Genomic DNA, 27,462 nt, shown 5'->3' on the forward strand with positions numbered 1-27,462 from the left:
GCTGCACTGAAGGCCACACCTAATGCCGCGATCAAAACAACTGGGAACTCGGAACTGGAAACTCGGAAATCTCCGACTTCCGAGCGTTCAAAACAACTGGTAACTCCAAAAAAAACTGTGTGTGCTGCAAATGGTCAACATCAACTTTTGTGAACAGGGTAGGCCTATGCACAAAGCACGTTCTCTCCAATTGGTTGTTGTATATTTTTTAAACAGTACAATGATTGTATTTGATACATTTTTATAACGTTGAGCACGTAACAGTGCGGTCTATCGCCAACATATGACTGCTTTGTGGAGGCTGGGATGGACTATACATGGCTATTTCAATAACCAATCAGTGCACCTTCCAGCAAAATATATTGTACAACAAAAGTGATATGCATGTGCTAATTTTAAAATGATGTAAAGGAAATTAGCAACCCTTTCGTTTGAGAAATTGTATTATAGTAACCTGCCTATGTGTTACTATTTTTTTCTCTCACGTCTTTCCTTAGTGTTCTGTATGCTGTCTGACACACACACAGCCTACCTAAAAGCTAGTAACTAGCTAGCTCATTACTGCCAGGCTCCAGCTACACCGAGGAAATACAACACAATTATCATAGAAACAGCTGAAGGTTGATGGCATTTTATTGGAAAGTGTAAGTATATTCTGCCGGTGGGGCTACATTAGCTATAAACAGCTAACGTTGGCTAGCTAAGGATTATGTTCGACATGTTTTTATTTTTGCGGCAAATTTACATCTAGCTATGCTAGTAGCTAAGCTATCGTTAGCGAACTAACCGGGCTAGCCGTCCAATCTAGCTAGATATTTTTCATGGTTTATTGATGACCTTAGGTGCATGCAGTAGATAAAAAGATAAAAGAAAAATACATTTTTTTTCTTATTACTAGCTAGCTACCTAACAGGGCCAGTTGGCGGTGTCAATACGTCGTTAACGCTAGCTTGCTCGGAACTTAGCTACGTTAGCTAGCTAGCTATTCTAGCTAACGTTTACATGTGTCCACTTAATTTGCATTACTACCTACCCGTAACAAGCTATCTTTCTACCCTTAGCAAGCTATCTCTGTAGCTAATATTTCTGCTAAAGCTAACTAAATCACCAGTAGCTAGCTAGACACGCCGTTATAACTAGTCAACTAGCTAGGTTATATCAGGGATTTTGCCAAATGTTGCGGTGGGTACCGTTTAGCTAGCTAGTTAACGTTAACTAGCCTACTTTGAAGTAACTTAGTAGCTAGCTAACTACTCTTGCATTGTTTCCATTGCACCGTAGTGATATTTGCTTGCTATGTTTAAATGCTTTTAACTAATACCTTTCCAGAGGCTTAACAACATTTGGTCATACTGCTGTTAAAGTGGAAAACAAAGGAAGTGCCCATGCTATTCAAACTGGGTTTCCAGGTTGATGTTGGCTTCATGTATCCAACAGCGTAACCAGAGTGAACAGGGAAACAAAACAAACATGATCAACTACTTGTTACTTAGTGCTTTTTACATATTCTGTAAACGTGGTGGTTTTGATGATCAAATGGTAAAGTACATCAAAGATACTGGTCTGGATTGAATTGATTGGTTAGTGTAGGGTAATTAATAGGCCTGTGACTAGTGGTTGTGTAAGACTGTATATGCAGTTCCTTAGAGTGTTAGCTATTATGAATCATGGCAAAAAAAATGGTTTGCTCTCTGTGAGTGTTTGCATCTGCATCCTCATCATGACTGTATGTATGCTGTGGCCACAGTTCAAACTATGATTTAGGCCTTTCTTGACTTTATTGGGGACCGATAGAATACAGTCAGTCGGATAACATCTCACAAAGTTCTACACCGGTAGCCTGTCTAAGTGAAATTAGCTATAAAGGGAACGCTATAAAGAGATCTGCAATTAGGATAGCTAGTCAACATTAATCTGTCAGTGTCACATCATGATTTACATGGCATTTTGAATATGTCCTCTGTAGCTCAGCTGGTAGTGCACGGCGCTTGTAACGCCAAGGTAGTGGGTTCGATCCCCGGGACCACCCATACACAAAAATGTATGCACGCATGACTGTAAGTCGCTTTGGATAAAAGCGTCTGCTAAATAGCATATTATTATTATTATTATTATTATTATTATGCACGATTGCGTAAGTTAGATGTGAGTACAAGGGCCTGGCCTACACAGCCAGACTGTCAGGGGGGAGTTGGGTGTAAATGTAGTCATGTAATTGTAACCTCACTTTGGTGAAGGAGTCAGATAAGACATAGGCTGTATTTTGTCTAGGCTAGAAATCACTGCTGGATGTTTTGCATCAGTCTGTGATGAGGGTGAAAGACGAAAACATAGACCTCAAATCTCTGATTTGAGGTCCACGTAATTCAAACTATTTTGCCTGATCTTACATTAACGACGTTTCCAATGTCCAGTTTTTATGTGAGTAAAGTCATACCAAAAAAATTAAAAATGCACCCGCTGTGATAGAAACAGGAAGTGTCAGTACAATTTTATAAATGTCGACAGACAATTTGTTCGTTCGACATGGTGGGATCTTTTTGTGTCGGTAAACTGAATTATGCGACAAATTGCGGTGGAAGCGATTTCCTGCGCAGTTATTGAAAGAATAACCATGTTGAGGTAAATTTGCAGTCACGCAGTGCTATGTTGTGTGGTCCTCCCACTACGACTTGAAAAAGCATGCCCAGTTTATTAGGCTACAGATGCAATAAGTTATAATGAACTTCACAGGGTGGTGAAAGTGCACGGTGATGAGTTTGATGCTCTTTTCCAATAAATATCAAGGGTCTTAATTTGTATGCTAGTGACATGATGATCAGTGATTAGCTGCCAATTAACAAATAAAAATGATCTTGCTCTTATCCATCTCATCATATAACCTAACCTGTCCAGTGTCCACTTTATCAGCGAACTGTTGTCTAGAGAGCATGCACGAAAACTAGATTGGACAAGTTTGCCATTTATTGCAACAGTTTTTGTGACAAAACTATCGATATAGTGAAAAATGCAATGGAAACACTCATGTTCGTACATGAGAACTTCAACGCAAATGTGTTTTTTATGTGAACTAACTTTACGTCATCACACACAGCCTTGTATCCGCAACAAATCCGTTTGGTGGAAACAAACCTCTAGTGGGAAAATGCGCAAATACAAAAAAATAAGAATAAAGGTGGACAAAACTGCCGCTCTGCACTTGAGCAAGGCAGTTAACCCCCAACAACAACTGCTCCCTGGGCGCCGATGACGGCAGCCCCCCGCACCTCTCTGATTCATTTACATTACAGTTTAGTCATTTAGCAGACGCTCTTATCCAGAGCGACTTACAGTTAGTGAATACATATATTTTTTTTTGTAATTTTTTTTTTTTCATACTGGTCCCCCGTGGGAATCGAACCCACAACCCTGGCATTGCAAACGCCATGCTCTATCAACTGAGCTACATCCCTGCCGGCCATTCCCTCCCCTACCCTGGACAACGCTAGGCCAATTGTGCACCGCCCATGAGTCTCCCGGTCGCGGCCGGCTGCGACAGAGCCTGGATTCGAACCAGGATCTCTAGTGGCACAGCTAGCACTGCGATGCAGTGTCTTAGACCACTGCGCCACTCAGGAGATGTAGGGGTTGGGTTCAGAGGGGTTGGGTTAAATGCAGAAGACACATTTCGGTTGAATGCATTCAGTTGTACAACTGACTTGGTATCCCCGTTCCCTCAATTGCCCTATTTCAAGTAGTTGTATTTTATGGACAAGTCTGCACTACATTCACTATCTATTAGGTCTTGTGTTGTTAGATCACGTGCAGACAGCCTACCTATTACACCATTTTGTTTTGTCCAGAAGCATTAAAGGAAATGACAGATGGCCTTCTGCTACTGCATTTCTAGTGGAACCAGAGCCGTCCCAGGCAGTGACCTCAATGTCTATCAGCCTTCTCAGAAACACATAGGGATATGTATCTCTTCTCTGTGTTGATTAGTATATAGTTGAATTTATAAGAGGGTATTTTCCCACCTTCTGTCAGACACTGACTGAGGAAATGCCCCTGTTGTTCCATCACATGTCACCTGTTACAGCCAATTCCCAGCACTTAGGCTAAACACTCTCAAATCCTGGGCCACTCACCAAAGCACCACTGTGAGGGTGTTTCCTGCTCCTATTTCATACGAAACACTTGTGTTGCTACCTACGCCACAGCCCTACTCTGATTGGTAACTCACCCACTGAGTCCACCCCTCTGGCTATTTTCATCCTGTGAAATCCTCGTTCAGGTCGAAGACACCTGCCTGTGACATCGGTTGTGACTTTTTTGACACTGGCCACAAGACCAAATTATGCCATAGTGACGGGGCCAGCGGTGGCACGGGCACGTACGCAAACAAAATAGATAATTTGAATGTTACACATGTCCATCTTGAACCAGATACAAGGATAAGTGCGGGCTTTAGGCAAATTCTTATTAAAATTTTGTTGAGTTTGTTTTTGCTTGCGGGAGCATAAATCAACTGAGAACCTCTTCCTCATTGTAGTGACATGTCAGGTGAGAAAGTGGCAGCACTGGGCGCATAGAGTTTCTATCTGCAGACTAGCTAACCAGTACCAGCATCATGGAGTAGACTACCTCGTACATTGGAAAGAATCAACAAACTAACGAGTGATTAGCCTCTGTCTCTCCACTCATGTTGCACCAGATGCATTTTCTTCATATTATCCATAACTTCTTGCGGTGAGTCTTTTTTTGGGGGGGGTTGGGCTGTGTCTTGTTTCGGTGCATTTGAGAGCACTACTTGTATAAGAGAGGTTTACACAGCAGACTTTTGTATTGGCATCCTAGATATTGTTCTTGATGTTCAAATAAATTCTAGGAGAAAAGGGAGTTGATACGGGCTAATGGGTCACAGCAACATAGCAGCAGAAGTGTGTTTTGTCTACAGGCTCAGACATGCTTATGAAGTGAATCATAGTTCGGGATGTGATTACATAAAGAGCTGTGACAAATAATGTGAAACTCCATGCTTTGTTATGTGGTGAGACAGTCGAAATTATGTTTCTTTCCACTCCTCACTCATCAATTGCAGTATTACATCTAGGCTAGGGTTTCACTTCTGCAGCTGAAATTTGGATATTCAGTTACGGTAACCTGTTCGTATACAGCAACAAGAAGCTGTCTCCCAATTGAAGCCCCAAACTTCCTGTTTTCAGATGAGCGCTTTTTATTGGACACAGGAAGGGTCTTAAAATAGCCACTGTAAGTAACTCATCAGCCTGCTGGCATTTAGTGAACACGACTGCTGCTGGGGGATACCCCAACACTCCCAGACCACAGAGTGAAGACAACAGGGGAGTCTCATTGACGTCCTGCTGGTTTTGTCCTTTACTGAAAGGGCAGACAAGTGAATCAAATTCAGAACATCTGCTGCACCATTGCTGCTTTTAGCTGGTCATAGCATAGTTAGGTAGTTAAGCAAATGTGGATGTTCTTTTCTTCCCACAGGATGAATCTGTTTGCCATTTGGGTTTGGTGTATGTAGTTGACTGTTCTCTCTCTCTTTTGTCTTTCAGGTCATACCACATACTGAATGTTAATGATGTCTGAACGTTTAGAAGAAAATTGATGTTCAGAAGAGTTTTTGATTCCAGTGGAATTTGTCAGATCTTTTGCATCACTTTGTTTTGAAAATAAAACACCCTACGTGGCAACGCACCAACACACTGAAGGATCAACCTTTATTTGAAAGGGAAGGCATTTGTCGAAGCCACAGTGCTTCCCCTAGAGACCTCTGTGGGTTACAATGCCTGTGCAAGCGCCGCAATGGACGGAATTCCTGCTGTGTCCCATCTGCACCCAGTTGTTTGAGGAGAGTGTCCGCAAGCCCATCAGCCTGGGCTGTGGACACACCGTCTGCAAAATGTGCCTGAACAAGCTGCACCGCAAGGCCTGCCCCTTTGACCAGACAGCCATCGCCACCGACATCGAGCTGCTGCCTCTCAACACTGCCCTACTGCAGCTGGTGGGAGGACAGGTGAGACATGGGCTAGGCTTGGTAGGTGCTACTCAGGTACTAATCAGGTGAGAGGTAGGTACTACTGGGATGAGATGCTAGGCTAGGTACTCACTCAATTTCACATTCATAAGATTATGGATATTGTTACTGTTGGGACAGTACCCCACATTCGCATTGGACAATTACTCCCCTTATTCTCTCCACTATTCTCCTAATGACAGTTTGTGTATCACTTGGTGAGGTGACTACAGGTTATGTTTATGTAGCGTGGGAACAGCACTCTATTTGTATTGCTCATACATGGACTGGTGATGACTGACAAACCAAACATCTGTTTTGGGAATTTGGTGTCTGTCATTTGTCTTGTGTAGTAGTAGTTTACCCGATTCTGGATTGGGCCAGATTTTATTCTGCCAGTCAATGGGATTTTCCAATTACAGTTACAGACTAAATAACTTTCACTTGTCTTATTCTGGCTGTTGTACCTAAGTCTTAAAGGGTTCATATTTTGAGTCTTCTTGTGGGAGAGCTACAGTGCATTCGGAAAGTATTCAGATCCCTTGACCTTTTCCACATTTTGTTACATTACAGCCTTATTCTAAAATTGATAAAATGTTTTTTCCCCTCACCAATCTACACACAATACCCCATAATGACAAAGCAAAAACAGGAGCGTCGCTCCACAGCTATTTTCAGGTCTCTCCAGAGATGTTCAATCGGGTTCAAGTCCGGGGTCTGGCTGGATCACTCAAGGACATTCAGAGACTTGTCCCGAAGCCACTCCTGCGTTGTCTTGGCTGTGTGCTTAGGGTTGTTGTCCTGCTGGAAGGTGAACCTTCGCCCCAGTCTGAGGTCCTGAGCGCTCTGGAGCAGGTTTTCATCAAGGATCTCTCTGTACTTTGCTCCGTTCCTCTTTCCCTCGATCCTGACTGGTCTCCCAGTCCCTGCCGCTGCCACCACCATGCTTCACCGTAGGGATGGTGTCAGGTTTCCTCCAGATGTGACGCTTGGCATTCAGGCCAAAGAGTTCAATCTTGGTTTGATCAGACCAGAGAATCTTGTTTCTCATGGTCTGAGAGTCCTTTAGGTGCCTTTTGGCAAACTCCTAGCGGGCTGTCATGGGCCTTTTACTGAGGAGTGGCTACCGTCTGGCCACTCTACCATAAAGGCCTGATTGGTGGAGTGCTGCAGAGATGGTTGTCCTTCTGGAAGGTTCTCCTATCTCCAGAGAGGAACTCTGGAGCTCTGTCAGAGTGACCATCGGGTTCTTGGTCACGAAATTGTGTCAGCTGGTAATTGTCATGCAAAAAGCTGCCGGTCTCATGGTAATTGACTGTTAATTAACATAAACACGTTTAGCATTTCAGTGCTTCCAATCATAGCCTACAAGCCACTGATGCAGACCTTTGGAACATCTACATTCTAAAAAGTCGAATTAATCCATTTAATATAGACTTCACCATCACAATAAATCCATTATTTATTTTAGGCAGGTCTAAAGAAACATTATGATATAAAGAAAATGTAGCCTATTTCAGAAGAACAGAATAGCATATTCTGAGTCATCCTTATGTTAGGCCCTGATCTGGCTATGCCATAAAATGGCCATGGGCTACACTAGTTCATTTAACAGACTTTGCTTATAATTCATGTGGCATTATTTTATCTTATTTTATAGTAAGAAGAATACAATTGAACATAGCTGAATAAAATAGAAAGTATATTTTCCCCTAACGATTTCCGAGGGAGTGCGCACATGCGGCTATTCTGTGTTGAGCGGTTAACAAAGTGGTAATTTGAAACAGGTCCTCCCATATGCTTAATTTAGAGTTATTCATACAACTTTAGTTGTGATACAAACCTTAGGCTCTATGTTTTGATTTCTAATACATTCTAAGGCTGCATGATGCGACTAATGATGATTTGAAAAAAGTTGCATGAAAGGCATGTGCTCTGCTCTGTTTCTTGTGCATGCTGCACACACTTCATCGGTCTCTCATTCACAATTTGACAAGCACTTGAAAATATATTCTTAATATTATATGTGCTTAATTTAATCATATAGCCTACTAATATACAGTGGGGAAAAAAAGTATTTAGTCAGCCACCAATTGTGCAAGTTCTCCCACTTAAAAAGATGAGAGGCCTGTAATTTTCATCATAGGTACACGTCAACTATGACAGACAAATTGAGAATTTTTTTCCCAGAAACTCACATTGTAGGATTTTTAATGAATTTATTTGCAAATGATGGTGGAAAATAAGTATTTGGTCACCTACAAACAAGCAAGATTTCTGGCTCTCACAGACCTGTAACTTCTTCTTTAAGAGGCTCCTCTGTCCTCCACCCGTTACCTGTATTAATGGCACCTGTTTGAACTTGTTATCAGTATAAAAGACACCTGTCCACAACCTCAAACAGTCACACTCCAAACTCCACTATGGCCAAGACCAAAGAGCTGTCAAAGGACACCAGAAACAAAATTGTAGGCCTGCACCAGGCTGGGAAGACTGAATCTGCAATAGGTAAGCAGCTTGGTTTGAAGAAATCGACTGTGGGAGCAATTATTAGGAAATGGAAGACATACAAGACCACTGATAATCTCCCTCGATCTGGGGCTCCACGCAAGATCTCACCCCGTGGGGTCAAAATGATCTCAAGAACGGTGAGCAAAAATCCCAGAACCACACGGGGGGACCTAGTGAATGACCTGCAGAGTGCTGGGACCAAAGTAAAAAAGCCTACCATCAGTAACACACTACGCCGCCAGGGACTCAAATCCTGCAGTGCCAGACGTGTCCCCCTGCTTAAGCCAGTACATGTCCAGGCCCGTCTGAAGTTTGCTAGAGTGCATTTGGATGATCCAGAAGAGGATTGGGAGAATGTCATATGGTCAGATGAAACCAAAATAGAACTTTTTGGTAAAAACTCAACTCGTCGTGTTTGGAGGACAAAGAATGCTGAGTTGCATCCAAAGAACACCATACCTACTGTGAAGCATGGGGGTGGAAACATCATGCTTTGGGGCTGTTTTTCTGCAAAGGGACCAGGACGACTGATCCGTGTAAAGGAAAGAATGAATGGGGCCATGTATCGTGATATTTTGAGTGAAAACCTCCTTCCATCAGCAAGGGCATTGAAGATGAAACGTGGCTGGGTCTTTCAGCATGACAATGATCCCAAACACACCGCCCGGGCAACGAAGGAGTGGCTTCGTAAGAAGCATTTCAAGGTCCTGGAGTGGCCTAGCCAGTCTCCAGATCTCAACCCCATAGAAAATCTTTGGAGGGAGTTGAAAGTCCGTGTTGCCCAGCGACAGCCCCAAAACATCACTGCTCTAGAGGAGGTATGCATGGAGGAATGGGCCAAAAATACCAGCAACAGTGTGTGAAAACCTTGTGAAGACTTACAGAAAACGTTTGACCTGTGTCATTGCCAACAAAGGGTATATAACAAAGTATTGAGAAACTTTTGTTATTGACCAAATACTTATTTTCCACCATAATTTGCAAATAATTTCATTAAAAATCCTACAATGTGATTTTCTGGATTTTTTCTTCTCATGTTGTCTGTCATAGTTGACGTGTACCTATGATGAAAATTACAGGCCTCTCATCTTTTTAAGTGGGAGAACTTGCACAATTGGTGGCTGACTAAATACTTTTTCCCCCCACTGTATGTGTGGAATAGTTTTTTATTTAGAATGGCCCATAAAAAAAACATCATCCGTAGCCTGCTCTCGAATAGCAAATAGAGGTTACGTGCGGTTATGTTTTTAATATGCCAGGTAGACTACACCAGTTTGTGCTTAAATTTAAGAATTGAGCAATAAATAGCTGCACGAGAAAGCTGGGATACTCTTTTAAAATGTGGCTAGTCAAAACTGTTTTCACATGCGATTGCATAATGACTGGGCGTTATAAGAACACGTTTCACTAGGCTATGGGCTCTCCAACCCTGTTCCAGAGTTTCTAGGCCTATAGGCTATGCTTAGAGTTATTTGGCCACTTTAGTTTTACCTTATAAAAACATCTAGGCGTATGGGCTAGGCTACGTGATGAATTCAACTATGATTTGAACAGCATGCGCTGTTTCTTACCTTAGACTGTACACATCATTGATAATATTCTCACCAATCAGACTATTCTCAATTTAATCTTGTCAATAAAATATACTAAATATTATGTGTGAAATTAGTTTTGATTTAGAATGGGCCATTATCGTGCACCTGTCAGAACAGGGGCAGGGGGAAAAAAGACGTCATCCGTATGCACTTGAATAGTGAATGGAGAACGCTTTTCACGCGGTTCATTTTCATTCCAGCCAGATGGGCTACTCCAGTTGTAAAGTGAAGCATTGTGCTTAGTATTAGGCAAGTTTGAAAATAAATATAGTAGGCATAGCCTATAGAAAGCTGCTGGGATCCTCTTTTTAATATAGTCCATCAAAACGCTCTTTTATCACACAATTGCATAGCCATTAGAAATGTTGTGCATTTGCATTGATGTCAGAGTGATAAGAGAGACAATAGAGCGCTGAGTATCAGCCCGTTAGCAACTGTCCGTTAGAAAATTTGGTAGGCTACTTATGATGGTCATTTCTCGGGACTTGCCAATGTGGCAAACACCCACCCTTTCCCTCTCTCCCTCCTTCCCGTCAATACATCAGACCTCTGATGTTTGGCAGCTGTAAGAGGAGCCATGCCGAGGGAGCAAATGAGTGTCAGTGTTTGCTGAGTCATTGGGTTTGCCTAGGAGGAGGAACTCTGACACACACACACACACACGTACGTCATCCCGCCCTCCACGACCAAGCGCTCCCAGCTACAGGAAAGTTCTAGATCATAATTCCAGAAAACCCTTAACCAGCCGCAGTTTCTGGCTGCACCTGTAGCTGCTTCCATTTCAAATCCAAAAGCCCCACTTCTATTTATAGATATCTGTTAAAGTGTACACAAATAGTGTAGGCCTACTTTTAGTAGGCCATGAGTTCAAAGAGCAGGATCTGGACTGCTGTGGTTCTAAAGCACTGTGGAGAGTAGCAAAGGCAAGGAGTTGGCAGTAAGGCAGTGTTTTCTGTGTTACAACACATCTGTCACGTAGTACCTCTGCCAAAGCTATTTGGGCCATAATAACACGGTATAATACCTTGTCACATGGAGATGGTATGCCTTCAACACCGGGCAAACCAGCACTTCCCTTAAACCCCCCATGGGAACTATTATAAACCGATGAGGAAGTGAGGCCAGCTGGCATGGTGGTTGATTTATAAACCACGGTGGCACACCCTTTTACCAGAGGTTAAGTTTTTTTAGCTACATCTGTTTTTGAAAAGTAATTGTACCCCAAACAAACAGCCTTCGAACCGGAGCTCAGAGGTTTGCTTTCAGTTTCTCTGCAAACTAGTGCAGTTTCATTCATACACACATTCCCATTCTAAAGGAAAAACTTGCGTTGAAAAGGGAAGGCGGTACAACTTTTTCCAGTTTACCACTGAGGGTGTAAGACTGCCTGTGTATTTGTTTTAGTTAAAGGGCTAATACTTTTTAGCGTGTGTGTCTGGGTGAGTGTGTGTGTGTGCATGCGCGTAGCTTTCACGTTTGTGTGTTCTCATGACACGTACAAAATAATCATTTAGTTCTCTTTCAGTCGACTTGGTCCGACATCTCACTATGGGATACGCCCCTCGTGTCATATTCGCTGAAACCTAATTCAATCAGACCTAACAGGCCAATCAGAACTTTGTAGGCGTGAGCCCCGCATATCTATATAGCATCCGCAAATGCTCACACAACCCTATCCCCTCTTTTTAATTCAAGTCAAGCCGAGGACGACAGGAAACAGTGAACTACAATGCACCCCGCCTTTGTCCCTTGCCCAACCCGAAACCTAGAAGAGGGCACGAATCCCTGAGCTGTCCTTTAGAGTCTCAAAGTTTGTTAGTTCTCTCTTGTTCTCCTCATTCAACTCCTCTTCACGAGTTTAGAATTTGCTTATGAACTTTCTTCAGAAAACTTAGCTCTCAACTTGTTGGAGTGGTTTACCACTCCACCACGGGGCATTGAGTGGCATCTTTTCTATTTACAGGAATTCTGCTAACTTCTGCTTCACTTAACCGAGTGACGTTACCTCAGTTAGCAGCGATGTTTGTCATCAGTAAGCTGCAGTTAGCTCACTAGCTCCACTGCTTTAGCATCCCGCTAATAGCAGGTTTCCACTACTTTAGTAATTTCCACTACTTTAGTAACTAACTAACTAAGAGACGGTTCTTTCGATCATGTGTCAGATGTTTGTGGAGGCAGTGTGCAGGATACTGCTTCTCTTCCGGATTGTTTAATGGTCTGAAGGAGCATTTGGCCCCATCACACCATCTATCCTCCATTTTGATTTTTTTTCCATCACATCTCACCCCTGCCCCACCATTACTGGTGTGGTTTGCCCTGTGACAAGACATGCTCCACCTTGCATCTACCAAGTGGTTGATCAGATGCCTACTAGGATACACACATTTAAATGGTTGTACACTTTAACCTTTTATTAATCAAAATATTAATACAACATATACATTTTTTGGTTCCTGATTTAAATTCAGGCTGTTTATATGCAGTGTCTCGCTCACACACACACACACACACACACACACACACACACACACACACACACACACATACACACACAATGGAAATGGAAACTGCATTTAAACGTGTGTGTTGTGACCATGGTGTGTCTGTTTTCTCTCCCCAGGTGCCCAAACGGCAGCCTACCACCTTGCTGACGGGGCCAGAGGACATAGCCCACTATGAGGAAGCCAGTGATTGTGTGGAGGAGCTGGCTCTGTACCTGAAACCCCTGAGCAACAGCAGAGGTCAGTCAGACACCACCTTATCCTGCTCACAGTCACAACCATGGCTCATTAATTATGGGAAAAGCCTCTATTCACCCCGCATTAATTTCTCAACATATCATATTAAATAGCATCAGTTTCACCCACTCTCCCTTTGTATCCACTCATGACAATCCACATTCTATTCTAGTGCACAGCGCCGTGAAGAAGTATTTGCCTCCTTTCAGATCTTCAACCAAAACCTAACATTAGATAAAGGGAACCTGAGTTTACAAATAAAAAAAAATGATACTTATTTAATTAAATTAATGAAGTTATGCAACACCCAATTCCCCAGTGTGGAAAAAGTAATTGCCCCCTTACACTCAATAACTGGTTGTGCCACCTTTAGCTACAATGACTGCAACCAAATGCTTCCTGTAGTTGTTGATCAGTCTCTCACATCGCTGTGGAGAAATGATGGCCCACTCTTGCATGCAGAACTGCCTAGTCAAAGTCCAGACCTAATCCCAATTGAGATGTTGTGGCAGGACTTGAAACGAGCAGTTCATGCTTGAAAACCTACAAATGTCGCTGAGTTAAAGCAGTTCTGCATGGAAGAGACGTTAGAGCCTGATCAACAATTACAGGAAGCATTTGGTTGGAGTCATTGCAGCTAAAGGTGGCACAACCAGTTATTGAGTGTAAGGGGGCAATTACTTTTTCACACAGGGGAATTGGGTGTTGCATAACTTTTGTTTTGAAATAAATAAAATAAGTATGTCATTGTTGTTATTTGTTCCCTTTATCTAATATTAGGTTTTGGTTGAAGATCTGATAGCATTCGGTATCAAAGATATGCAAAACTAGAGCAAATTAGAGTTTATTGAATGGTGCATCTTCTCTCTCCCCCTTCTCACAGCCTCACATTTTCCTGTCATCCTTATCCATTTACTTTGATGCTCATGTATTTTACTGTTCCACAATTCCTCCCTTACTGTTGGCACTGGTGGTAAGTTGCTATGGATACAACCCCATCCTTTCTCTAACACTCCACCCCTCTTCTTCTCTCTCCAGGTGTAGGGTTGAGCACCAGCAGTGCACAAAGCTCTCTGAGTCGGCCCATGCAGAGGAAGCTGGTGACCCTGGTGCACTGTCAGCTGGTGGAGGAGGAGGGCCGGGTCAGGGCCACACGGGCGGCCAGGTCCCTGGGAGAGCGCACTGTCACTGAGCTCATTCTGCAGCACCAGAACCCCCAGCAGCTCTCCTCCAACCTGTGGGCTGCAGTCAGGGCAAGGGGCTGCCAGTTTCTCGGCCCAGGTAACACGCATACAAACAGACGCAAGCACAGGCGGGCGAAATGGCGAGCAAGCCACCCACTCATACATATACACAATATATACACACACACACACACATAACACTGGGCCTAAATGACAATGCACCAATGTTTCAATTGCATCCGGCCTGAACGACTGAGAAAATGAATGCTATAGTAAGCATGTGAAAATAGTAAGCATGTGTTGTGTTGTTGTAGCGATGCAGGAGGAGGCTCTGAAGCTAGTGCTGCTGGCTCTAGAGGATGGCTCCGCTCTGTCCAGGAAGGTCTTGGTGCTGTTTGTGGTTCAAAGGTTAGAGCCACGCTTCCCCCAGGCCTCCAAGACCAGCATAGGCCACGTGGTGCAGCTCCTCTACAGGGCCTCCTGCTTTAAGGTAGGTCTGACTCGACCTACAAACATACACCCATACACGGTTCTAAGACTAGCATAGGCCACTTGGTGCAGCTCCTCTACAGGGCCTAATGCTTTAGGGCATGCAACTGAAAGCGTTTTAATAAATGTTGCAGCAGAAAATGAAAATCGTCCCCTTTCAGTGCATTTTCTTCATATTGGTGCCTAATGAACACAACCCTGATGTTATGTCCTGTCTGTTACCCTGTGTCTTCAGGTGACCAAGCGTGATGAGGACTCGTCCCTGATGCAGCTGAAGGAGGAGTTCCGGACATACGAGGCGCTGCGGCGCGAACATGACTCCCAGATTGTCCAGATCGCCATGGAGGGTGGCCTCCGCATCGCCCCTGACCAGTGGTCCTCTCTGCTCTATGGAGACCAGTCGCACAAGTCCCACATGCAGTCCATCATCGACAAGGTATGTAGGAGGTGTGTGTGTGTGTGTGTGTGTGTGTGTGTGTGTGTTTTTTTATTTTTATTTAAAATAAATATTGGCTTAGCCGTAGTGTTATTACTGTGTATTTGAACAGGGACTTTGTGTGTGTATCAGTTGCAGACGCCAGCGTCGTTTGCTCAGAGCGTTCAGGAGCTGACCATTGCCCTGCAGAGGACAGGCGACCCGGCCAACCTGAACCGTCTGCGACCACACCTGGAGCTGCTTGCCAATATCGACCCCAGCCCAGGTTGGTCCATTCACAGTACACCAATACCCTTTTCAAACTATCGTGCCAACCTGAACCAAACTGTGCCGGCCCGAATATTTGATTTTGACATTGTCCGCTCAGTACAGCTTTGTTTTGGCTTGGCTCGGCAGTGCGAAAAGCCCTCGACACGCTCACTTTAAAAGTATGTGCTAAGTTATGTAACAGGAATCCAAATTGTATGCGTTTTAAAATGTAAGCGACACTGTGCCGTGCAAGCAAGTCGTCATTACTTTCACAGGGCCTATTAGACCGTGTTCCCAGTGCTCTTCCAGGTATAATGCATTTGACCCAAAAAATACCCCGTCTTGTCCTCCATCTTAGACTCCCCTCCCCCCACGTGGGAGCTGCTGGACACGGGCTTGGTGGCGGTGAAAACGGTGGTGCATGGCCTGGTGGACTTCATCCAGAACCACAGCAAGAAGGGGAGCGACCCGCAACAGGTCTGAATCTAGATACTCAATCCCCCAAAGCATATCAGTAGAATAGGGCTGAAATAATAGATAATACCAGGGTCGTGTTCATTAGGGCACGCAACAGAATATGTTTTGTAACATAAAACGAACAAAGGTAGTCCCTTCCTGTTTCAGTCAGTTTTCTTCTGTTTGGTGCCTAATGCTCACAACCAATGTTTGAATCTTGAATGATACTTGTTAAAGCTAACAATAGCAGTCTATGATTGTCTGCGGGTTAGTGATCTTAACAGTAATAACATATTTTGTCTTTTCCATTATTACCATGCCCTTGTGGTGTCCCCTTCCCAGCCTCCCCAGCACAGTAAATACAAGACGTACATGTGTCGGGACATGAAGCAGAAGGGGGGCTGTCCTCGAGGAGCCAGCTGCACCTTCGCCCACTCTCAGGACGAGCTAGAGAAGTGAGTATTCCACCGTGAGCCACTCCCAATGGGGGATCATTGGGCAGAATCCCAACTTTACTTAATAGTAAATTATGTGTTGATGTCAATAGCACGTTTGGCGGAAAGTTACTGTTCATTGCACAGCTCAGCACTGACAGTGTGGCAACTATCATTAGGCCAGACACAGGTCCACCTCTTTCACTAACCACGTCTTTCTGAAGGTATCGTAAGATGAACAAGCGTCTGGCTGCCCGCCGGCCCCTCAGCCTATCCCTGACGCAGCTCAACGAGGTGGGCCTATTGCCCGAGGAGGTGGGGATGCTGGAGGGGCTGGCCCACAAGGGCCTGACCAATGGCATGGTGGCGTCAGTCACAGGCTCCGCCATGCCCCAGCTCATCTCCCGCGGTGCCGACCCCTCCTACGAGGCCGTTATGCGGAAGCCCCAGTCCCAGGGAAGCCACAGTGCACCCGGCTCGCCCCCTGACTTGTGAGTAGATGGACACACACACAGTGTCTGTTACACACACACACACACTCACACACACACACTGATATCCTCTTGTCTTTCCCAGACTGGACCCTGTGCCCAATCGGTCCATGGCCCACCCCAGGATGGCAGTGGACCACCTGGCCATGCACAAGCAGGTGCCCAGGGGGCCCCCCATGTACCCCTCACAGCAGGGTGAACATTTCTGCCCCCCCGAGCCCAGGGCACCGCCATCAGCCCTGCAGTACGAGTCCTCCCAGTACCCCCCAGGTAAGGCAGAACAGACCACTCTTTTTCCTATGATTTCCTTTTTTTTGTATACATCTATGCATCTCAAGCTTATGACGCATCAACTGATGAAAGGAACTGTTTCTCTCTGGGAGCAATTAGACTTGTCAATCTCCCAATGTAGTTCTATTGTGCTTATCTAATACCAATCATGTTGCCATGTTCTTCTGTGTCCTCTCAGGTAACCCCCCCTACCCTTACCAGTCCTCCCAGTACCTTCCCCAGCCCCGCTACGTCCCAAACCTCCCTCCCCCTAACGACCCGGCCATGCCCACCTACCCGGAGTCCTCCTACCCCGGAACCTACCCACAGGAGCGTGACTGTCCCCCTCCCCCCCAGCCCTCGGGTCCCCACTTCTCCAACGCCAACCCCCATGGGTACCCACCTCCCCCTCATTACGACGGCCGTCGACACCCCTCCTACCCCCCGCCACAAACCTATCCCCACCGCGAGGAACCCTCCTCCATGCCTGCGGACGAGGCCTCCAGAGAAAGATACCCTCCCGAGGGTTACCACCCCCCTGGCCCCCACCCCGGCCACATGAGGCCCTACGCCACAAGGGTAAGCACGTCTGCAGTACTAGGCTCTTATAAATCACAATATCCATAACTCTAAACACCTATGCAATTACTTCTTAGTAGTTTAGTCATCAGCATTATCCAGATTGAGTAATGACATTACTCAGCCAATTATCATAAGATATGCCATTTAGCATACAGTCTTGCATGCAAAACAAAAATATTTATATATTTTACACATCGGAGTTTCAAGAATGTATCATAATAGTGTCCAGGATAAATCCACTGCAAAAAATGTATTTCCATCGCTGCAAAAGTGTACTACAGTATAGGTGTTCGCATGTACTTTCGTACAGGAGGATTACAGTCGGCCCCAGCCCACTCCCACTTTGGACTACCTGCACCGCCGACGCCAGGAGATCATGGCCCAGCTGGAGGACAGGAAGCAGGTCACTCCCCCACCCTTCGCCCCCTCGCCCACGCTGCCACACACCTACGAGTCCAACTACACACAGGAGGTAAGAGGCTACACTCGTCTGGTGTGTCTATGGTGATATGCAGTGGCACCTCGCCCCACGTGCTGCCACAGCAGTTAGTTACTTAAAGGAATAGTTTGCTAATACTAATGTGTGTCTTTATGTGTGTCAGCAACAGCAGTACATGGAGAACTCCCAAACGTTTGCAAAGTATCGTGAGCCAGACTACGCTAGCCAGTACTCTCCTTGGTCATGTGACACCATTGGCTCCTACATTGGCAGCAAGGAGGGGAAGTCTAAAGACAGCATGGAGAGGATGGTGAGTCTCATCAATCAATATCTAATCTCATTCCATGTTCTGTTTGTTTGGTGTAAAGCTTGACCACTTTTTTTAAAGTTCCAAATCTGAATATCTAAAGCTCAACGAGGCTCAAAACATTTTCCAAAGCTCATCTCTTATAATAGGGCCATGTCTGTTTACATTTTTCTTGTTTGACAAATAGTTGTCTTGCGTTTAGTATTCTATTGGTTGTCCTTGTTGACTGATTAAAGGTCACTTATAGAAGAAGTGCTGTGATTTATTCAGAACACTGTTAAGCTCACAAAAGTCTTTCAACGACAGTTTTTCCATTTTCATTGGTGTGGGTCTGTACTTTCTCTATGCAACATCTTATAATGTTACCATAATAACTCATTCCACTGTTTGTGGTCTCTCTGGGTGTTGTAGAATGCTGAGGGGAAAGGTGTGGAGGGCCAGCGCAGGTCGGCCGAGGCAAGAGACGACGACCCTATCATACCTTTCGGCTCCCTGCCCACTGTTTCGCGATTCGGGGTGATCTCCCGCACCCCCAAGACGGGCTACCAGATGGCCGGGCCAGGGCAGGCCATGACCCCCCCACAGGGGACCAACAGACACAAACACACCGCTGCAACAGGTACAGGGAGAACACATACACACCTTTTGGGATTTTGCTCTGTTTACTGCATTTCGGCAAAGTCTGACCTGCTCTTGTTGTCCACCACAGCGGACTACCCCTATGGGAACGGTGCAGGATGGGGTGGTGCCCCGTACACCCAGCCCCCTCAGGCCCACCTCAGTGAAAGGCCATTCCAGGAGAGGGAGCAGCTGACGATGGAGCTCCAGCAGGTCAATCAGCAGATCAACAAGCAGACTGCCCAGGCGGCCCAGCCCAGCCCGGGGGAGTGGTCGTCGGGGAGCGTCTCCAGCCAACAGCTGAGCCTGGAGCTCCATCATGTGGAGAGGGAGATCGGCAAGAGGACCCGCCAGATAGCCCTGGTGAGAGAGGGGGGGGGGGGGGCATAGAGATAAAAAGAGTGACAGACAGAAGCAGGAGAGGGAGAGACACACAACCTGCTTTCATCTCTAAAAAGGCTTTGCGAACAGGAGCGGGGCCGAAGTAGCCCTGGGATAATGTCACCTACTGCTATCCCACTTATAAGACATGAAAGCGTGAAATACAAGCGAGCCCCAACGGGTGCAGCCTGAAAGCATTTCTACCAAGACAATATTGATATAGACTCCAAAACGTACAAGCTTTCAGTCTCCCAGTCACTATTGTGGTGAACTGACAGTGGTGCCATTGTCCCCTTGCAGGAGAACCATGTATCTCATGATGGGAGCGGGGCGTACAAGCTGAAGCCCACTGAGAATGGGCAGGCTGAGAACAAAATGCAGAGAGAGGAGCACTCGTTGGTTCTCAGGTAAACAGCACATTGCGAGACTAGTAGTAGTTTATTTCAACTGCTGTGCCATAAGAAACCGTTAAGTTTGCCCCATAATTCTCCCTTCACCCCGTAGAGTCGATTTCCGCGGCCCCACGGAAATCGAATGAGCATAATAAAAAAAATTCCCCCATCCAAATCCGTCAGTTTAAGCTTTAACTTTTTTGCATTGGCTGCGTCTCAATCCATCGCATCCGCCGATGTCTCACTTTCGCAACTGCAGTGAAAGGTGGCAGAGGTAGAGCTGTGTCTGTCAGACCATGAGACATCCCAAAAATCGGTCTTCTCACAAAAACGTCTGTAGCATCCGAACTGTTTGGCCTACAAACTATTATGACCAATCTGTGGAAAAGTGAGTCTCTCACGAACACGTACAGGACATGTCGGTTGTTTTGCTCTAGGACTCCCACAAGCTTCACAAAACTCGTCTGAAGGTCCCTGGTACCAAAAATGAATGGAAGTATATATGGAGATAGTTTAGTGCCAAAAGTAAGGGGTTAAATACATACAGTTGAAGTCGGAAGTTTACATACACTTAGGTTGGAGTCATTAAAACTTGTTTTTCAACCAGTCCACACATTTCTTGTTAACAAACTATAGTTTTGGCAAGTCGGTTAGGACATCTACTTTGTGCATGACACAAGTAATTTTTCCAACAATTGTTTACAGACAGATTATTTCACTTATAATTCACTGTACCACAATTCCAGTGGGTCAGAAGTTTACATACACTAAGTTGACTGTGCCTTTAAACAACTTGGAAAATTATAGTAAATGATGTCATGGCTTTAGAAGCTTCTGATAGGCTAATTGACATCATTTGAGTAAATTGGAGGTGTACCTGTGGATGTATTTCAAGGCCTATCTTCAAACTCAGTGCCTCTTTGCTTGACATCATGGGAAAATCTAAAGAAATCAGCCAAGTCTGGTTCATCCTTGGGAGCAATTTCCAAACGCCTGAAGGTATCACGTTCATCTGTACAAACAATAGTACGCAAGTATAAACACCATGGGACCACGCAGCCGTCATACCGCTCAGGAAGGAGACGTGTTCTGTCTCCTAGAGATGAACGTACTTTGGTGCGAAAAGTGCAAATCAATCCCAGAACAGCAAAGGACCTTGTGAAGATGCTGGAGGAAACAGGTACAAAAGTATCTATATCCACAGTAAAACGAGTCCTATATCGACATAACCTGAAAGGCCGCTCAGCAAGGAAGAAGCCACTGCTCCAAAACCGCCATCAAAAAGCCAGACTACGGTTTGCAACTGCACATGGGGACAAAGATCGTACTTTTTGGAGAAATGTCCTCTGGTCTGATGAAACAAAAATAGAACTGTTTGGCCATAATGACCATCGTTATGTTGGGAGGAAAAAGGGGGTTGCTAGCAAGCCGAAGAACACCATCCCAACCGTGAAGCACGGGGGTAGCAGCATCATGCTGTGGGGGTGCTTCGCTGCAGGAGGGACTGGTGCACTTCACAAAATAGATGGCATCATGAGGAAGGAAAATTATGTGGATATATTGAAGCAACATCTCAAGACATCAGTCAGGAAGTTAAAGCTTGGTCGCAAATGGGTCTTCCAAATGGACAATGACCCCAAGCATACTTCCAAAGTTGTGGCAAAATGGCTTAAGGACAACAAAGTCAAGGTATTGGAGTGGCCATCACAAAGCCCTGACCTCAATCCTATAGAAAATGTGTGGGCAGAACTAAAAAACCATGTGCGAGCAAGGAGGCCTACAAACCTGACTCAGTTACACCAGCTCTGTCAGGAGGAATGGGCCAAAATTCACCCAACTTATTGTGGGAAGCTTGTGGAAGGCTACCCGAAACATTTGACCCAAGTTAAACAATTTAAAGGCAATGCTACCAAATAGTAATTGAGTGTATGTAAACTTCTGACCCACTGGGAATGTGATGAAAGAAATAAAAGTTGAAATAAATCATTCTCTCTACTATTATTCTGACGTTTCACATTCTTAAAATAAAGTGGTGATCCTAACTGACCTAAGACAGGGAATTTTTACTAGGATTAAATGTCAGTAATTGTGAAAAATTGAGTTTAAATGTATTTGGCTAAGGTGTATGTAAACTTCCGACTTCAACTGTAGTTTCCTGATCTTTCTTATATCACTCAGATATAGGACAGACACTTCAGAACACACTTCCTTTTGATTTTTTGGGGGGGACTATCAGTTCCATGTAGTGAAGCTGTTATTTAATGCGCTATGGGCTAATAGCAGTAAGACCAAATTCAATGTTGCAATGTTAATACTTCAATTGATCTTTAAATTCAAAATCAAATAGCTAAATGATCCTTTGTGTGACCTTCTTAAAACAATTCCATATGTTAGGTTAGGAGGTTAAAAACACCTAGAAAATATCTAAGATAAGATATCAAATTGGTTTGAAATGGGTTTTTGAAAATTACAAACGACTGCCATTTGATGCTATAACGTATACTGAATAAAAATATAAACGCAACATGTAAAGTGTTGGTCCCATGTTTCATGAGCTGAAATAAAAGATCCCAGAAATGTTCCATACGCACAAAAAGCTTATTTACCTCTCTTTCTGTTAGTGAGTATTTCTCCTTTGCCAAGATAATGCATCCACCTGACAGGTGTGGCACATCAAGAGGTTGATTAAACAGCATGATCATTGTCCCCTTGTGCTGGGGACAGTAAAAGTCCACTCTAAAATGTGCAGTTTTGTCACACAACACAATGCCACAGATGTCTCAAGTTTTGAGGGAACGCGCAATTGGCATGCTGACTGCAGGAATGTCCACCAGAGCTGTTGCCAGGGAATTGAATGATCATTTCTCTACCATAAGCCACCTCCAACATTGTTTTAGAGAATTTGGCAGTATGTCCAACCGGCCTCCGAACCGCAGACCACGTGTAACCACGCCAGCCAAGGACCTCCACATCCGGCTTCTTTACCTGCGGGATCGTCTGAGACCAGCCACCCGGACAGCTGATGAGACGGAGGAGTATTTCTGTCTGTAATAAAGCCCTTTTGTGAGGAAAATCGAATTCTGATTGGCTGGGCCTGGCTCCCCAGTGGGTGATTGGTGATTTCCTTATATGAACTGTAACTCAGTAAAATCGTTGAAATTGTTGCATGTTGCGTTGATATTTTTGTTCAGTATAGATGGTTGCACAAAGGACCTGTAAAAACAATAGAAAGAACGCTTGCAAATAAGTGCGACCTGCGTTTCACCAAAGCCCTCTTTGGGCTAGATAACTGCAATGATGGTCTCTTGTGATCAACAAAACACGGCCAAGATTTGGTGCTGGGTGCCGAGATTACCGAAGTGATGGGTTCACTATCGGTACCACCAGTGAGATGCTACTTGCACTGTTCTCAATGTCAATGGCTTAAATAACAAGTCATTATGTAATTCAGGGAGAATGAAGAATTGTCACTTGTACAATAATACAAAATGTTTGGCTCATAATGTTTTCTGTTTCTTTCTCTCTCGCTCTCTGCCCGTTCATTCCCTGCAGTGAGGGCTGTAACGGTTCCAGTGGTGTCCTGCTGGACGGCAGTGCGGCCAGCAGCAGTTTGTCCTGCCTGACCATCAAGACCTCATCCCTCAGCCTGTCCGCAGACCTCCCCACCACCTGGGGAACCGACCGACAGGAGAACAGCGTGGTCCACCCGTGCTCCTAGCCACACAACTGGAGTCTGGTACAACAACCACTACTACAACCAACCAATCAGTTAACCACACAGAGCCTTGGGGAACCCCTCATCCTCTGAATGCTAAAACCTTTCTACCATTTTGAGTGGAACACACAACCAGGTCCTCCAAACTGTCTTTTATGCCCTACCTAAATCCACATTTGCAAAATCCGATTGTAGCCACTAAGAGCATTTTAACACCATTACAAAACGTGTGGAGAGAGGCACAGTCTCTCTCCTCGCTTACAATGGTGAGAGACCGTTCTAGGTTTCTTACAGGGATTTGGGATATAAGGGCTATGAATATCTAAGTAACTGAAAAAGCCACTGATATGCAAATGTGGATGTAGTGCCTGCATAGACAACGGAGCTTCATTTGATACAACACAAATTGCACACTTGCAACTTTAGTTTGTCTACAATTAGCAGTATCTGCCGTGAATTTGATATTTTTTCTGTTCTGTGGATGAACGTTGTTTTTTCATATACAATCTCTCTCTGCCTTGGAAACCAAGGGTTTTGAGATTTATGCTCCATGAACTCGAAGTGAACCCAATAATGATTAGAAGAAGAATATAACGACGAGGCCAGTTCCTTGGTTTCAAATAGACAAGGCCACCATAATCGCATTGACATGAATAACATCTCAGTCGTTAGCTTCACAATGTGCTACATTTTTAGTAGCATCCCTACAACAATCCTCGTGCTTAGCATACATACACGTTTTAAAATGCAGACTTTGTATTTGGAATTCATTGTAAGTTCTTGTAGCTGAGCTGCAATGAAATTCGCAGACCCTGTTTTGTAGAGCGTTTTGTTAAGTTTCACTCTTGCCACTTCAGGATTTCATACTTGGTGCTCTGTTGAAGGAGCACTTTTACATCTGGTCAAAAGCTCTCCATTTCATAGAAACAATACTTGTTGGCAACTGGCTGTGAATACGTTTTACAAAGCCAAGACAATACAAATTGAAGATGACATTGGCCTCTTACATTTACATTTTAGTCATTTAGCAGACGCTCTTATCCAGAGCAGTGCATACATTTTCATACTGGTCCCCCGTGTGAAACGAACCCACAACCCTGGCGTTGCAAACGCCATGTTCTACCAACTGAGTTAACACTTTTCAACTGGGAAGTATTGAGATTTTGTTGAAACTGTAACAAACTAGACAAGAGGCAAAGGCGTCCCTGCATCCAGTTGTTAGTTCAGTGGCCTGGACCTCTTGGTATTCCCCCTCACCACCACCACCACCTTCAGACTCTGGAAAATGAGATTTACTTCAGCCTCTGCCATCCATGCTTTGGGATGGGGCTGATGTGAAAAGGGAAAAGGATATGCACTGAGTATACAAAACATTAAGAACACCTGCTCTTTCCATGACAGACTGACCAGGTGAATCCAGGTGAAAGCTATGATCCCTTATTGATGTCACTTCTTAAATACACTTCAACCAGTGTAGATGAAGGGGAGGAGGGAGGTTAAAGAAGGATTTTTAAGCCTTGAGACATGGATTGTGTATGTGTGCCATTCAGAGGATGAATGGGCAAGACAAAAAATGAAGTGCCTTTGAACGGGGTATGATAGTAGGTGCCAGGCGCACCGGGTTTGTGTCAAGAACTGCAATGCTGCTGGGTTTTTCACGCTCAACATTTTCCTGTGTGTATCAAGAATGGTCCAACACCCAAAGGACATCCAACCAACTTGATATAACTGTGGGAAGCATTGGAGTCAACATGGGCCTGCATCCCTGTGGAATGCTTTCGACACCTTGTAGAGTCCATCCCCCGACGAATTGAGGCTGTTCTGAAGGCGTGGGGGGGGACTCAATATTAGGAAGGTGTTCCTAATGTTTGGTATACTCAGTGTACATTTAGGCTTGGCATTCAAGCGGTCTGTCTTTAATTTTTTGGGGTAATTTAAATGCAGTGAGGGATTGGGTGGGAGGGAGTCACAGCGTGTCAAGCATTCGTCTGCTGTTGATTGGGTGGCCAGAGATGGGAAGATGGAGTAAAAGAAACAGAGGAACGAAGCCAGACATTAACCATGGCTGGAATTTGAGACATTGATCTACAAAACATATGTTTGCACTTTCATAGCTTTAAGGATCGTTTGTACTGAGGATATGTATTTATTCATATGTATTTTCATCCTGAGGATGGATATGACATTGAAAGGTAAAACTTACAACCACATTCTGTTTTAAGAATGTGTAGTCGATGATGGCCATGGCTGCTCCCTAAGGCCATAATAGAGTTGACCATGTACAGAGCAGGATTAAAACAGCCACTCTGTTTTTATACATCAATCTACTGTATACTTCCTAGGTTTTTTGTTTTTGTGGAGGTTCACTTCCACCATTGTGACACGGTATGCTATCTCACATACCCATAACACGGTGAATGACAGGAAAAGTGAAATTCCTATTTCAGTTCCTCCTCATCTCCACTCCTCTGATCACCTTTTTCACCAACCGCAGCGGACATTTATTGTGTCGTTTTTATTTTAACTTCCAAGAAGTTGCTCTAGTAAAAAGGTTTATGTTGTTTTCCTGGAGGGGTTAATCATTTCTGGATGGGGGTCAGTGCGTAGGTGGGGACAGGCCACTGAACTGGGCTACGACAGAGCTAGAGTTAGCAAAGCAGTTCGTATCACTGGATACACAACCGCAGAACCACCACAGCAGGGTGGGAGGAGACTAGAAGTGACATTTTGACACCGCCAAATAAGTGCTTTTTCCAAAATATGAACAAATTCAAAGTGCAGCAGTTTTGCAGTTGCATTATGTTGCATTTTAAATTATTGCCACCCCTTGCATTGATGTTGCAATTTGGATTGATATTTCCAAATATGTAATTATTTGGAATAGTGCAGTCACGTTTGACACTAGCGTCACCTTTTTGTGTTGTCGGTTACACTTATCTTACAATCCTATTTCTGCAGTAAAAATATATTAAATAGTACTAACCAGTTATGGCATTTATTTCAAGTAATACAACATCTTTAGTTAACTACCTGGTACTGAATGGTATTCACCGCTTATGTATCCCTAAAAAAACAACACTTAACTAACAATAAATAAAAGTAATGTGGATAATTTTGCTATCAGATACAGTGCCTTGCAAAAGTATTCATCCCTCTTGGCGTTTTTCCTATTTTGTTGCATTACAACCTGTAATTTAAATTGATTTTTATTTGGATTTCATGTAATGGACATACACAATATAGTCCAAATTGGTGAAGTGAAATGAAAAAAATTACTAGTTTAAATAAAAAATAAATAATGGAAAAGTGGTGCGTGAATACAGTGAGGGGAAAAAAAGTATTTGATCCCCTGCTGATTTTGTACGTTTGCCCACTGACAAAGAAATGATCAGTCTATAATTTTAATGGTAGGTTTATTTGAACAGTGAGAGACACAATAACAACAACAAAATCCAGAAAAACTCATGTCAAAAATGTTATAAATTGATTAGCATTTTAATGAGGGGAATAAGTATTTGACCCCTCTGCAAAACATGACTTAGTACTTGGTGGCAAAACCCTTGTTGGCAATCACAGAGGTCAGACGTTTCTTGTAGTTGTCCACCAGGTTTGCACACATCTCAGGAGGGATTTTGTCCCACTCCTCTTTGCAGATCTTCTCCAAGTCATTAAGGTTTCGAGCCTGACGTTTGGCAACTCGAACCTTCAGCTCCCTCCACAGATTTTCTATGTGATTAAGGTCTGGAGACTGGCTAGGCCACTCCAGGACCTTAATGTGCTTCTTCTTGAGCCACTCCGTTGTTGCCTTGGCTGTGTGTGTTAAAGCATAATGTTTCCACCTCCATGTTTGACGGTGGGGATGGTGTTCTTGGGGTCATAGGCAGCATTCCTCCTCCTCCAAACACGGCGAGTTGAGTTGATGCAAAAGAGCTCCATTTTGGTCTCATCTGACCACAACGCTTTCACCCAGTTCTCCTCTGAATCATTCAGATGTTCATTGGCAAACTTCAGACGGGCATGTATATGTGCTTTCTTGAGCAGGGGGACCTTGCGGGCGCTGCAGGATTTCAGTCCTTCGCGGCGTAGTGTGTTACCAATTGTTTTCTTGGTGACTATGGTCCCAGCTGCCTTGAGATCATTGACAAGATCC

General features: G+C 44.3%; 1 protein-coding gene across 1 annotated transcript; it reads left to right on the forward strand.

Moving 5' to 3' along the window:
- Positions 1-25,227, forward strand: LOC311130482 (roquin-1-like). Its single transcript, XM_084163221.1, has 19 exons — positions 1-158; positions 498-644; positions 5,565-6,025; positions 12,752-12,872; positions 13,908-14,150; positions 14,368-14,543; positions 14,778-14,978; positions 15,111-15,243; positions 15,586-15,704; positions 16,026-16,138; positions 16,342-16,608; positions 16,694-16,878; positions 17,078-17,457; positions 17,771-17,932; positions 18,063-18,209; positions 18,618-18,825; positions 18,916-19,187; positions 19,506-19,612; positions 23,150-25,227. The coding sequence occupies exons 3-19, from the start codon at positions 5,795-5,797 to the stop codon at positions 23,313-23,315; spliced, it is 3,231 nt and encodes a 1,076-aa protein (XP_084019347.1). The 5' UTR covers positions 1-158; positions 498-644; positions 5,565-5,794; the 3' UTR covers positions 23,316-25,227.
- Positions 25,228-27,462: the final 2,235 nt, after the last annotated feature.

Source organism: Coregonus lavaretus (assembly GCF_964263955.1).
Source record: "Coregonus lavaretus genome assembly, chromosome: 6".
Classification (NCBI taxonomy): Eukaryota; Metazoa; Chordata; class Actinopteri; order Salmoniformes; family Salmonidae; genus Coregonus; species Coregonus lavaretus.